The sequence below is a fragment of the Amblyraja radiata genome, chromosome 12, assembly GCF_010909765.2.
Source record: "Amblyraja radiata isolate CabotCenter1 chromosome 12, sAmbRad1.1.pri, whole genome shotgun sequence".
Lineage (NCBI taxonomy): Eukaryota > Metazoa > Chordata > Chondrichthyes > Rajiformes > Rajidae > Amblyraja > Amblyraja radiata.
In genome coordinates, this window is record NC_045967.1 from 50,062,642 (window position 1) to 50,077,399 (window position 14,758).

Here is a 14,758-nt window from a genome sequence, read left to right on the forward strand (position 1 = left end):
AGAGTTTGCAGTGAATGTCTGGAGTGAACCTGGAACAGTTGAGGGCAATTAATGATAACTAGTTTAGTTATTTTTAGTTTAGAGATACAGCTCTTCAGCCCACCGAGTCTGTGCCTGACTAGTGATCCCCGTACACTAGCACTACACTACAGATACCAGGGTCGATTTGCATTTATACCAAAGCCAATTAACCTACAAACTCTTTGGGATGTGGGAGGAAAACCGGGCAACCGGAGAAAACCCACGCGGTCATGGGGGAGAACATACAAGCTGCATACAGACCCGTAGTCAGGATCGAACCTGGGTCTCTGGCTCTGTAAAGGGCCTGTCCCACTTGGCCGTCATTTGCGCGTCACGCAGATGGCGTGCGAAGATTCTGTACATCACAAAATCCTGCGACGCCGCGCGGCTGCGCATCACAGCCTATGTAACGCGCACCATGCGCGCATCACGTGCGTGTCACAACGCGCCCGTCGTGCATCGTTACACGTAAATGATGTTGCCTAAATTACGCGCAAATGATGGACAAGTGGGACAAGCAGCAACTTTACCGCTGCACCACCGTGCCACCCTTTGAACTGTTAGTTGGAACTGTTATAATGTACAATAGCAGAATAATAATTGACAGAGATATGCTTGAATGAGCATACTTCATCTTACTGTTTTAATTGTGCTTCTTCTGGTCATAGACATTGGAAGCTGGCTGGAGCTGTTTGGATTTCAGTTGCACAATGTGGTTCCTGGATTCCCAAAGCCTGAAATGAACGTCATGGAAGCAACGTATGAACTTCTGAAAACTCAAACCAGAACACAAGACTGGGATCCCAGCAAGGTATGGCATGTAAATATACCTTCCACCAGTTTTCATTTGTTATACAATTTCTCCCCCTTTTTTTTAACAAAAGCAATGGATTTTGCTATGGGAACATCACTGACACTGCAAACTCTCTTTCAAGTAGCGTCCTGCATGGATGAACCAAGGCAAATTACTTCAGCATAGGAAGAGGGGTCTCGACCCGAAAACATCACCCATTCCTTCTCTCCAGAGATGCTGCCTGTCCCGCTGTGTTACTCCAGCATTTTGTGTCTATCTTCAAATTACTTCAGCAGTTGGTAAACTTAAAGGAAATTACGGATGAATCCAATCCAAAACATGACTTCAGAATTAAGGGACAGAAGTTTAGGGGTAACATGAGGGGGAACTTCTTTACTCAGAGAGTGGTAGTGGTGTGGAATGAGCTTCCAGTGGAAGTGGTGGAGGCAGGTTCGTTGGTATCATTTAAAAATAAATTGGATAGGTATATGGATGAGAAGGGAATGGAGGGTTATGGTATGAGTGCAGGCAGGTGGGACTAAGGGTAAAAAGTTGTTCGGCACGGACTTGTAGGGCCGAGATGGCCTGTTTCCGTGCTGTAATTGTTATATGGTTATATGGTTATAATCCTTGTACAAGTCCACCATCGATTTTCCAGACACTGGTGATCCGGCGCCTCCGATAATCCGGACAAAATTACAAGAATGCATTTGAAATTCTCCCCAATATATTTTCCACAGGATTAGGATCAGGATTGCATACTTTAAATTTCCCCTGCTACCATGATGAGATTTGAACTCGTAGGTCAAGGTTTCAAGGTCAAGGTTTCAAGGTCAGTTTATTGTCACATGTACTAATTAAGGTACAGTGAAATTTGAGTTACCATACAGCCATACTAAGTGAAAAGCAACAAGACACACAGCTTCATCAATAAAAGTTAACATAAACATCCACCACAGAGGCTCCCCACATTCCCCACTTTGATGGAAGGTAATAATGTCCAATCTCCAGATAGTAATTCAGGACCCACTTATTTGCGTGGTAACCAAACAACAATGTGACCATTCTCTCCAATTTAACATTTAATAGCAACCAGTTTGTACAACCAGTATATTCCCATAGATCGCAAAACCAATGAGCTTGCCCAGTCTTAGTAACCAGCATTATAATGTTCCCTGATTTTCTTTTAGTTTTGGTTAGTTTAGAGATACAGCGCGAAAACAGGGCCTTCGGCCCACCGAGTCCGCACCAACCAGCGATTTCCCCGTACACTAGCACTATCCCACACACTAGGGACAATTTACAATTTTTACCAAAGCCAATTAACCTACAAACCTGTACGTCTTTGGAATGTGGGAGGAAACCGGAGCAGCCAGAGAAAACCCATGCGGTCACGGGGAGAACGTACAAACTCCGTACAGGTAGCATCGGTAGTTAGGATCGAACCCGGGTCTGTGATACTGTGAGGCACCAATTGTACCGCTGCGACACCATGCTGCCCCTGATTTTATGCTGGATCACATATTAATTCAAAACTATGTTAATGATGTATTCATTATACAGTTACTAGAAGCGTGTAAAAATGCTGAAGACAGACACAAAATGCTGCAGTAACTCAGCGGGACAGGCAGCACTTCCGGAGAGAAGGAATGGGTGACATTTTAGGTCGAGAGCCTTTATCAGACTGAGAGTCAGGGGAGAGGAAGACACAGAGATATGGAAGGGGAAGGTGTGAAAACGAGAGATCAAAGGGGACGAGGAAAATGTAGAATAGATCATTGTTAGCTAGGGGAAGGTGACAACGAGGCATATAAAAATGTAAAATTGCTGTATGATTCACCAAAACTTCATCAATACCTTTTGGTGATTTTGACCCAAAAACAAAAAAATGCCATAAAGCTCTCTCCTAAGTCTCCATTAGACTGGCCAGCTACCAGCCAGAAATATGATTCATCATCCCTCTCATGAATTAGAGGTTAAAGTATACTCAAAGTAATATCTCACTGTGTTGTGATGAGCAGTTTACGATATGTGACAATATCCATGTAATTTATGCATATGAGCTATACTCATTCTCGCACCTGCTCAGACTCGTGCATATAATTATGTAAATCAGTCAGTGACCTTTAACTAGGAAATAAATCATTCTTGCTTTTGATCCCACCATGATCCGGAAGTGGCAGCGCTGTGAAACGGCTGCGGCTCGCCTGCAGTCTGTCTGTTTTTACTTTTTTGTGTTGTTTTTTTTGTCTAGTTCAGTTAAATGTTTGGTTACCAGGTTGTGTTATGTGTGTGGGGGGGGGGGGGGGGGGGGCTGGAACAGGGCTTTCTGTCTCTCCCTTCGGGGGAATGCGACTTTTTTGTCGTATCCCCCTTCTCTTCCCCCGCCTGCGCTGAGGCCTAATGGCGGAGCTGGCGGCCTCCAACCTGCGACCGACCTCGAGGATCCGGAGGTTGAGCCAGCCAGGACTCACCAATGCGAGGCTGGCCGTCTTCGAGCTGCGGCGACGTTCGGGCAGCGGCACGACTCGGCGCTCCGGTGAGGGCGGACGGCGCGGGGCTGAGACACTCCCGTGTGGGCGGCGCGGCTACCGGCTGGAAGGCGCTCCCGTGAGGGCGGCCTGGGTCCCGGCTGGAAGGCGCTCCCGTGAGGGCGGACCGGCTCCCGGGTGAAAGGTGCTCCCGTGGGGGCAGCCCGGTGCGGGGCTGAGACGCTGCCGTGTGGGCGGCCCGGTGCGGGGCTGAGACGCTCCCGTGTGGGCGGCCCGGTGCGGGGCGGAGACGGTGCTCCGGTGGCTGAGGCGGCGTTCTGGCGGCAGCGACCTGAATCCGGGGTTCGGCCGCGGGCCAGTGGATGACATCGTCGGGAGCTTGCAGGTCACAGGCTGGTGCCTGTTTTCCGGAGCTCCCGTTGCAACAGCTGCGTCCGCTGGACTGGAGGGCGGCAGCTTCGACCACCCCGGGCCGCGGAGCTTGAACCGCGGGACTGACTTACCATCGCCCGGTGGGGGATCGCCTCAGCGCAGAGGGAGAAGAGGAGGGAAGAGACAGTAACCCTAAGACTTTTGCCTCCATCACAGTGAGGAGGTGTTTGGTGAACTCACTGTGGTGGATGTTAATTTGTGTTTATTGTGTGTTGTTATTATTACATGTATGGCTGCAGGCAACAGCATTTCGTTCAGACCGAAAGGTCTGAATGACAAATAAAGGATTCAATTCAATTCAATTCTTCAAGTGTGTGTAGAGCCATCTTTCTCCCTCTAATACGTGCTAGTTTTACCTATATCGTAAGCAGACACATATCAAAACATAATACTCAATACCTTTGATATATATTAACTCTGCTTTCAACCCTGCTTTATCCCATGTTCAGTTCAGAATCTGCTAATGCCAAGTAAATTAACCAAGATAACATGGGCAATATCAAGAGTTAAACTCAGCAAGGATTGGGATTATCTGCCCAAAATAGTGAGAACCTTTATAAAAATATATATTGATATTGAGTTCACGTCACAGGAGCAGAATTAGGCCATTCCGCTCATCGTGTGTACTCCACCATTCAATCATGGCTGAATTATCATTCCCCCTCAACCCCATTCTCCTGTCTTCTCCCTGTAACTTTTGACACCCTTACTAATCAAGAACCTGTCAAATGTCTGCTTCGTTACTTTACTAGGTTTTATATTAAAGTGGTGCATAGCTGGTAGAGCTGCTGCCTCACTGCACCAGAGACTCGGGTTCAAACCTGACCTCGGGCACTGTCTATGTGGAGTTTGCACGTTCTCCCTGTGAATGCATGGGGTTAACTCCAGGTGCCCCTTTTTTCTCCTGATCTCTCCCACATCCCAAAGACGTGCAGGTTTGTAGGTTAGACCTCTGTAACTAGTGCCGGGAGCAAATGTGAAAATGGGATAAAATAGAACTAGCTAACAATAAGCCATTCTATATTTCCTTGACCAACGTCTGCTTTGATCTGTCGTTTTCACACTTTGCCCTTACTTATCTCTAGTCTGCCTCTCCCCTGACTCTCGACCCAAAACATCACCCATTCCTTCTCTCCAGAGATGCCGCCTTTCCTCTGAGTTACTCCAGCATTTTGTGTCTGTCTATGGAACTAGTGTGAACGGGTGATCGATGGTCATCATAATAATAATAATAATAATATCATTTATTGTCATTGCACGTCAGTGCAACGAGATTTAGTGTGCAGCTCCACTGATGTACAAGAAAGGTAAATAAATACAATACATAAATAAGCAAGCTGAATTGATTGACGTGACCATCTGAGGGAGACTGTCCAAAGGGGGTGGGTGGGGGGGCACTCATTTGGGCCGGTTCAGAGCCGCTATAGCTCTTGGGATAAAAATATTCCTGAGTCTGGAGGTTCGGGCGTAGAAGGCCTTGTAACGTCTGCCGGAGGGAAGTAGTTGAAACAGACCGTGACAGGGGTGTGATGAGTCCTTATGGATGCTGAGGGCCTTCCTGAGGCACCGCGTGTGGTAGATGCCCTCCAAGGCTGGTAGCTCTATCCCGATGATCCGCTGCGCTCTGTTAACGACGCGCTGAAGAGCTCTCCTCTCCGCCTCCGTGCAGCTGAGATACCACACAGAGATGCCATACGTTAGTATGCTCTCTGTGGTGCAGCGGTAGAACGTTGTCAGCAGCTGTTGGGGCAGACCAGTCTTTTTTAATGTCCTCAGGAAGGCCGTACGGCCTATTTCTCAGTGGGCCGAGCGGCCTATTTCTCAGTGGGCCGAACGGCCTATTTCTATGCTGTATCCTGCAAATCATATATATATACTGCAGATTTCATCATATTTTGCAGTGTTAATATTTTACTCTTCTCACAAGAACAGTTCCATCGCAACAAATATATGAAAGGGCTGTAGTTTGATCCCCAGTTATAGCAATGCATTGCAATGAAGTGCAGGAGATGAGACTTTATTCACATAGATTCTTATCAGAATGGGAGTAGATTATCACAAGTGACAATTGAAAACAAGTCAATCACTACATTGGTGGGGAAATTGGATCAGTGTGCAGCTCTGCAGTGAATGATGGAACAATTTATTCGGTTCTTAAGGCAGGCTTTTTTAAATGAATGATTTTATCATTGTGATGTAATACATTCTCAGAATTATTCAAACAATACCGTGACCAGCCGCATTCAATAGATCTTCCCTGAAATATACCTTAAGAGTCATAGAATATCCAGCTAGATTTAGTTTAGTTTAATTTTAGAGTTACAGCATGGAACCAAGCCCTTCGGCCCACCGAGTCCAAACCGACCAGCGATCACCCGTACACCAGTTCTATCCCACACACTAGGGACAATTTACAGAAACCCATTAACATACAAACCTGCATGCCTTCAGAATGTGGGAGGAAACCGGAGAAAACCCACGCGGTCATAGGGAGGATATACAAACTCCATCCAGACAGCGCCCGTAGTCAGGATTGAACTTGGGTCCCTGGCTCTGTAATGCAGCAACTCTACCTCTGCGCCACCGTGCCGCACCTAGTTGAATGTTATGTTCGGTATATTGGACATTGGGGCATATTAATTTTATGTTGATGGCATTTTGAATGTGAGGTTTTATATTTAGATGATATTGATAAAAATGTACAGATTTGGGAGAAATATTTACGGATTGTTGGACTTCTTCATGATTCTGCTGAAGGAAATATTACCTTTATTCCATTACATAGTTATATTAAATCATGAAACATATAGACCTCCCATCTACCTCATGGGTGAACTTTGAACTCTTTAATCGGACTTTATCTTGCACTTAACGTTATATCCGTTTTCCTGTATCTGTGCACTGTAATCACATGGTCTTTTCGCTGACTGGATAGCATGCAACAAAATAAACATTTCACTATATCCCAGTACATGACAATACAATAATGAACTAAACTAAACTGAACTAAACAGGACAAAGACACAAAAAGCTGGAGTAACTCAGCGGGACAGGCAGCATCTCTGGAGAGAAGGAATGGATGACGTTTTGGGTCGAGACCCTTCTTCAGACTGGTTAGGGATAAGGGAAACAAGAGATATAGATGGTGATGTGGGGAGATAAAGAACAATGAATTAAAGATATGCAAAAAAGTAAGGATGATAAAGGAAACAGGGTGGGGGAGGGATAGAGAGAGAGGGAATGTCGGGGCTACCTGAAGTGAGAGGAATCAATGTTCATACCACTGGGCTGTAAAATATGAGATGCTGTTCCTCCTAAACAGGAAATCCCTCTGCTTCTCATTTCTCCTAGTACCACCTATATCTCTCCCCTGACTCTCAGTCTGAAGAAGGGTCCCGACCTGAAACGTCACCCATTCCTTCTCTCCAGAGATGCTGCCTGTCCCGCTGAATTACTCCAGCATTTTGTCTCTACATGATCACAATCGATCCGTGTGTAGGTGCATGATAAGGGAAGAATGTTTAGTGCAAGGTAAAGCCAGCACGGTCTGATCAAGGCTAGTCCGAGGGTCACCAAAAAGGTGGATAGCAGTTCAGTAGAGCTCTCTGGTTGTGGTAGGATGCTGCCTGATCCGCTGAGTTACTCCAGCATTTTTGTGTGCATGTTTGGCTTAAATCAGCACCTGCAGTCCCTTCCTGCACTAAACAGGAGTTGTTTTGTTTCTTTCAGGTTGTGCTGGGCATACAGTGCGAACTGCAGAAGCAGCTGAAAAGCTTCATCTCCCTGGAGCGGCTGCCCCAGGCCTACATCAGGAACTACCACAAATGCCAGGACAAGCGGCCGAGGTTTGCCGCGGTCGCCTCCGTCTTCGGCAGGGGGGTCAAGTTCGCCGTGAAGGACGGCCTGGTGACGGCCGACATCATCGGGGTGGCCAGCGACGACAGCAGGCGGATCGCCGCCATCCTGAACGGGGCCGACTACCTGGAGAACCTCCACTTCACCGTGGACGGCCGGGACACGCACTACTTCGTCAAGTCGGGGCCTCTGGAGGAAGACCTGATCATCGTCGGCAACGCGGGGGGAGGCCGCGTACTGGAGAACGGCGTCAACGTGACCGTCTCTCAGATGACCTCGGTGGTGAACAGAAGGACTAGAAGGTTCGCAGACATTCAGCTGCAGTACGGGGCCCTGGGCTTCAACATTCGCTACGGCGCCACCATCGACGAGGAGAAGGTCCACGTGCTGGAGATGGCCAGGCAGCGGGCCGTAGACCGTGCCTGGGCAAAGGAACAGCGGCGGCTGCAAGAGGGGGAGGTAGGGGCGAGGTCCTGGACTGATGGGGAGAAGCCACAGCTGTTGAGCAATGGACGAGTGCAAGGCTACGACGGCTATTTTGTATTGCCCGTGGAACAGTTTCCGGATCTTTCCGACAGTGCCAACAACATCCAGTTCATGAGGCAGAGTGAAATAGGAAAAAGGTAACGGCGTGGGAAAGCCTGCCTATCAGTCACCAAAGACTGCCTGTTTTTCAAAACATTTATTGATTTGCTGTACTCTTTTTCTAGAATGATATCCTGTACATATTGTGATGGAGAAATGTCGATTTTCAAGCTGCCTTCAAATGTGATAAAATATGGTATTAGAATAATACCATTGTTTAGCATTCCTTTGAGAGGTTGGAAACTGATCGGGTTCATAATCAAAGACGTCACACCAGGGGTGATCAGTCCAGATCAGACATAAATCTATACTATAGTTCCTGATTACACTAGTAGGAGTTGAGTGCATTCATTAAATACTGTACTTTGTCCCTAATGTACAACGAGAAAAATGCTAACTGTGTTCCTCACAAGAGTTCAGTCACTTATTTTCTGTCACACAGTGACTGTCCACGGATACATGGCATTACTGGGCGACATAGGATAGCTAAAGATGTTTAATTTTGATATTCTTTATTTTTTATTTAATTGTGAATGGTCTATAATACTGTGAACAAGAAGACTATGTCGATCGGTGTGTAAAGCACAGTACACCTATTTTAAACTGCTTTTGGTGGTGGGTGGTAGTGAAAGGCTGATGTTCATTATTTTCCCAGTAAAAAAACATATCTTTGTTGTTCACCATTAAAAAAAACAGTTATTTCCTCAATTAAAAAAATCAATTTGATGGTGTAATTGCTAGTTTAAAGAGCAATTTGGTTTTATTTTTCAGGTATAACCATACCAAGAGGTATACATTGAGATGTGACTTCTTCACTAACTTTTGTGTAATTAATTTTAGAATGTAGTCTAGGCTGACCCCAGTACATATTTACAATATGAGCAGGGCAAGCCGGACAAGTTGTTAATATTTTTAATTATGTTGTAAAGTTCCTGGTAAACACTATTAATGCCAGCCATTGCGACCTGCTAATTGTTACGTGTTTTCATGTACTAAGTATGCAATCTGCATTCAAAAGCAAGATATGATGGACATTAGTTCTGGATTTGTGGAATCAACTGATTCTGTATGGAAGTTTATAAATAAATGTAGCGCAATGGGGCTGGATATTAAATCTCATTCATTCACCAATAGTGGAGTGAATCAATGCAGGACTATGCCAAAATGTGATTTTGCTGAACTTCTCACTGGTCAAGAGTGGTTTATTGTCAAATGTCCCAGACAGAGCAATGAAATTCTTACTTGCAGCAAGCACAATATGCAAACATATGCAGAATATGTAAACATAGTACACTATAAATGAGATAATAACCGATAAAAAGGTATATATATATATATATATGTGTGTGTGTGTGTAAATTGTGTGTGTGTATAAATGTACGTGCATATACAGTATATATCAGTATATATATACGCATGTGTGTGTGTGTATATATATATATATATATATTTCCACACAAATTTATACACACAGACACACACACACAAATATATACATATATATGTGTGTGTGTGTGTGTGTAGTTTGGGCTCTACTCTTGGACAGGTTTAGGAAGATTTGGAGGGATATGGGACAAATGGGGCATCTTTGTCGGCATGGACAAGTTAGGCTGAAGGGCCTGTTTCCGTGCTGTATGACCGACTCTATGACATTGGTTTGGGTCAGACCTTGGTAGCCACCCCTGCCTCACCTGGAAAGACTTCTTGGGTCCTTGGATAGAGTCAAGGGGGGAGGTAAAGCGACAAGTGTAGCATTTCCTGCGGTTGCAAGGGAAAGTACCAGGGGAGGGGGTGGTTTGGGTGGGAAGGGACGAATTGACCAGGGAGTTATGGAAGGAGCGGTCTCTGCGGAAAGCCGAAAGGGGAGGAGATGGGAAGATGTGGCCAGTGGTGGGATCCCGTTGGAGGTGGCAAAAATGTCGGAGGATTATCTGTTGCCTGGGCAGTTTGAAGCCAGGTTCTGACAGCAGCAGAAAACATGTTGATTGTCTGCAAAATTCACAGGTGAGTCCATATGGGCATTCTTTAATATCAACCACGATATCACACGCAGTCTCAAGTTTAGTTTAGTTTAGAGATACAGTGCGGAGTCCGTACCGACCAGCGATCCCCGCACATTAACACTATCCTACACGACCAGCTGTATGAACATTGACTTCTCCAATTCCAGGTAGTCCTTGCTTTCTCTCTCCTCCCCCTCCCCTTCCCAGCTCTCCTACAGCCCACTGTCTCCACCTCTTTCTTTCTCCTCCCCCCCCCCCCCCCCCCCCATCCTCCACATCAGTCTGAAGAAGTGTCTCGACCCGAAACATCACCTATCCCTTCGCTCCATAGATGCTGCCTCACCCACTGAGTTTCTCCAGCATTTTTGTCTACCTTCGATTTTTCCAGCATCTGCAGTTCCTTCTATTCCGCCATTCAATCATTGGCTGATCTATCTCTCCCTCCTAACTCCATTCTCCTGCCTTCTCCCCATAGCCCCTGACAATCAAGAACCTATATACCTCTGCCAAAAAATATCCATTGATATATGTAAAATATATTGATAATACATTATAATATTTTGTATAATATATGAAATTACATTATAGCACATCTAGGTGAGTACCTCGATTTCCTAGTGGTCAATGATTAGTGTGGCCACCCACATCTACATCATGGAGCTAAACGACTCAATGTTTAGCTTATTGTGAGTAGCACTAACTTAATATCCAATTGATTATTGGTTCTTGAATCAATAGCGCTTCAATGTGGCATTTAAGAGGCTTTTGGTTATGCAGGGAGAGGAGAGATATTGATTACATGCAAGCAGAAGAGATTGGTTTAACTTGGCTTCATATTCGCCCTGGATATTGTGGGTCTTTAGACTTTAGTGATACAGAGTGGAAACAGACCCTTTGGGCAACCGAGTTAGGGCTGACCAGCGATCCCCGTACACCAGCAATGGGGTTAACGCTGGGGTACGCTAGAATGGGGTTAGGAGGAATAGATAGATCTGCCATGATTGAATGGCGGAGTAGACTTGATGGGCCGAATGTCCTAATACTACTTTTATCTCTCATGACGCTGTCCGACACACTAGGGACAATTTACAATTTTTACCACAGGCAATTAACCTATAAACCTGTACGTCTTTGGGATGTGGGAGGAAACTGGAGCGCCCGGAGAAAACTCACGGGGAGAAATACAAACTCCATACCAACAGCACCCGTATTTAGGATGGAAACTGGGCCACCCCAGATCGAAAGGCCTGTTCCTGTGCTGTACTGTTCTATATTGTCTTCACTTTAAGCCAGTCCACCACACCTACACTAACTCCTTCATTGGCAAGACCTCAAGTGATGCCTTGACGATCGAGAGAACTCAGGAGTCGTCGTGCACTTTCCAAATGACGTAGAATTAAATAATATTTTGACACAAAGGGAGCCTAACTCCATTGAATCTATGACCGGTTTTAATTTTGCAACAATGGACACCGAAAATGCCAGAAATGCTCAGGGGCTTCACGTAGAACCTGCTGAGAGAATAGAGCAGAGGGCAGTGTAAGGTAAGGTGCTTAAAGAGTACGTCTTGGTGGGCCAAAGGGCCTGTTTCCATGCTGTATCTTTCAAATAAACATATTCCAAATTTAACTATAAAATGAAAGAAGATTGCTGCTTTTCTAATGTGATTCCCTAATTATTAAAATATACAGCAAATGTGATGGTGCGTGGCTGACATCCCAGCAATTTACAACAGATACCAGCAGATAAAGAGAATACAGCAGTACATTCGTGCTTTCCTTTCCAATTGTTGTCAAAATTAAGTTGGCGGCTCATCTTAAAGCTATAAGATTCTGACTCATCTGATAGGATTGGTGACACAGCATCCATGTGTTGTGTTGTGAAACACATCACTTGGGTGGCACTGTGGCCCAGCGGTAGAGTTGCTGCCTTACAGCACTTACAGCGCCGGAGATCTGGGTTCGATCCCGACTACGGGTGCTGTCTGTACGGAGTTTGTACATTCTCTCGGGTTTTCTCCGAGATCGTCGGTTTCCTCCCACACTCCAAGTGTGCAGGTTTGTAGGTTAATTGGCTTGGTCTAAGTTCAAATTGTCCCTAGTGTGTGTAGGATAGTGTTAATGTGCGGGGATCGCTGGTCGGTACGGACTCCGCACTGTATCTCTAAACTAAACTAAACTTGAGACTGCGTGTGATATCGTGGTTGATATTAAAGAATGCCCATATGGACTCACCTGTGAATTTTGCAGACAATCAACATGTTTTCTGCTGCTGTCAGAACCTGGCTTCAAACGCAAGAAAGAATGATGGATTGTTGCTATTTCAGAAGACTGTTTCATTGCAAGTACTCTTGGTGGATAGGTGACGCTTGGAAAGTCAATCTGAAACAATAAAAGGATACAATGTGCTGGAGTAACTCAGCGGGTCAAGCAGCATCTCTGGAGAACATGGATGTTACATGGAGGTTACAAATAAAAGGAACAGAAACAACACCTTGTGTTGTGGTTCATGTTTAATGGCTTCTGCCGTGCACTATCTTCTGGAAGGACATTCTTGCTAATGAGGGAGTGCAGCGTAGATTCACCAGGTCAATTCCCGGGATGGCAGGACTGTCACATGTTGATAGATTGGAGCAGCTGGGCTTGTATACTCTGGAAGTTAGAAGGATGAGAGGGAATCTTATTGAGCCATATAAGATTATTAAGGGTTTGGACACACTAGAGGAAGGAAACATGTTTCCGATGTTGGGGGAGTCCAGAACTAGGGGCCACAGTTTAAAAATAAGGGGTAAGCCATTTGGAACAGAGATGAGGAAAAACGTTTTCACACAGAATGTTGTGAGTCTGTGGAATTCTCAGAAGTTGGTGGAGGTCGGTTCTCTGGACGCTTTCAAAAGAGAGTTTGATAGAGCTCTTAAAGATAGCGGAGTCAGGTAATGTGGGGAGAAGGCAGGAACGGGGTACTGATTGTGGTGATCAACTATGATCACATTGAATGGTGGTGCTGGCTTGAAGTGCCGAATGGCCTACTCCTGCACCTAGTGTATTGTCTATTGCTCTCATGATGGCACGGTGGCACTGCAATAGAGTTGCTGCTTTACAGCGCCAGAGACCCGAGTTCGATCCTGACCGCGGGTGCTGTCTGTACAAGTAAATAAGTTTTGTTTTCTGTATAACAATTTGCTGTGATTCCAGGCACATCATTCTGCTGTGCTTCCAACTCACCATGTGGCACCTTGTTTGCTGTTCCTGCAACAGCATTTACTGTTGACACAAGGAACTGCAGATAGACACAAAATGCTGGAATGACTCAGCGGGTCAGGCAGCATGTCTGGAGAAAAAGAATAGGTGATGTTTCAGGTCGAGACCCTTCTTCAGACAGGGGTGAGGGAAACTAAAGACATGAAAAGGTGCAGAACAAACTCGAGAAGGCAATTTACTGTCCTAGCTCAAGCAAGACCATCCATACTCACCTATTGAAACATCTTTCCACAAAGGACATAGCACAGATTCTTCCGTTGCTGTCACACGATATAGTAATCCTCAACTATTGTAAATATATCTTCCTTCTATTTTTCTAAAAGCAATTATTCACCATAATTAAACTCGCCTTTCCAGAAAGCCGAATTAGAAAAGAAATGCGGCATAACCATATTAATGTAGCCTTTTCATTAATAAAATTCATGCTTATCACAAAAGATAAGATGAAGTAAAGCATAGACTAGCCGAGGCTTTTGATTGGTGTTGAGAAATTTTATAATTAATAAGATGGCATGACAGAAATAGAAAGATGGGAGATTTTAATTAAGGATCAAAAAGAAATATTAAAAAATAACTATCTCAATCGTGCTGGAGACAGTAGAATGGAAATAAAAGAAAGGAAAAATATATGTAGTAGTTCAGCATAATATACAATCAGGTGAAAACAGTGTTATCTAAAGATATGGAACCGTGTAGGAAGGAACTGCAGATGCTGGTTTAATCCAGAGATGGACACATAAAGCTGGAGTAACCCAGCGGATCAAACAGAATCTCTGGAGAAAAGGAATAGGTGACGTGTTGGGTCAAGACCCTTCTTCAGTGTGAGAGTCAGAGGAAAGGGAAATTAGAAATATAGACAGTGATGTTGCGAGAAATGGAACAAATGAATGAAAGATATGCAAAAATGTAACACTGTTAAAGGAAACAGGCCAATGTTAGCTGTGTGTTAGGTGAGAATGAGTTACAGGTAGTGAGACTAAACAAGACGACTTTGAAGCTGGTATTACTTGGCTGGGGGAGGGATGGAGAGAGAGAGGGAGGGAATGCAAGGGTTACTTGAAGTTAGAGAAATCAATATTCATACCGCTGAGGCGTAAGCTGCCAAAGCGAAATATGATATGCTGTTCCTCCCATTTGCGTTTGGCCTCACTCTGATAATGGAGGAGGCCTAGGACAGAAAGGTCTGTGAGGGAATGGGAAGGGCAATTAAAGTGTTTGGCAACCGGGAGATCAGGTAGGTCCAGGTGGACTGAGCGAAGCTGTTCAGCGAAACGATCGCCCAGTCTACGTTTGGTCTTGCAGGTGTATAAGAGTCCG

General features: G+C 45.1%; 1 protein-coding gene across 2 annotated transcripts in view; it reads left to right on the top strand.

The window, feature by feature from the left end:
* The window catches only part of tenm1 (teneurin transmembrane protein 1), an 824,829-nt gene extending 815,544 nt beyond the window's left edge, over positions 1 to 9,285 (top strand). For both annotated transcript variants that reach the window (XM_033030732.1, XM_033030733.1), the window contains 2 exons: positions 690 to 832; positions 7,468 to 9,285. In XM_033030732.1, coding sequence (XP_032886623.1) covers positions 690 to 832; positions 7,468 to 8,220 — 896 coding nt within the window. In that variant the 3' untranslated portion in view covers positions 8,221 to 9,285. The remainder of the gene's footprint in view (positions 1 to 689; positions 833 to 7,467) is intronic.
* The last annotated feature ends 5,473 nt before the right edge of the window (positions 9,286 to 14,758 follow it).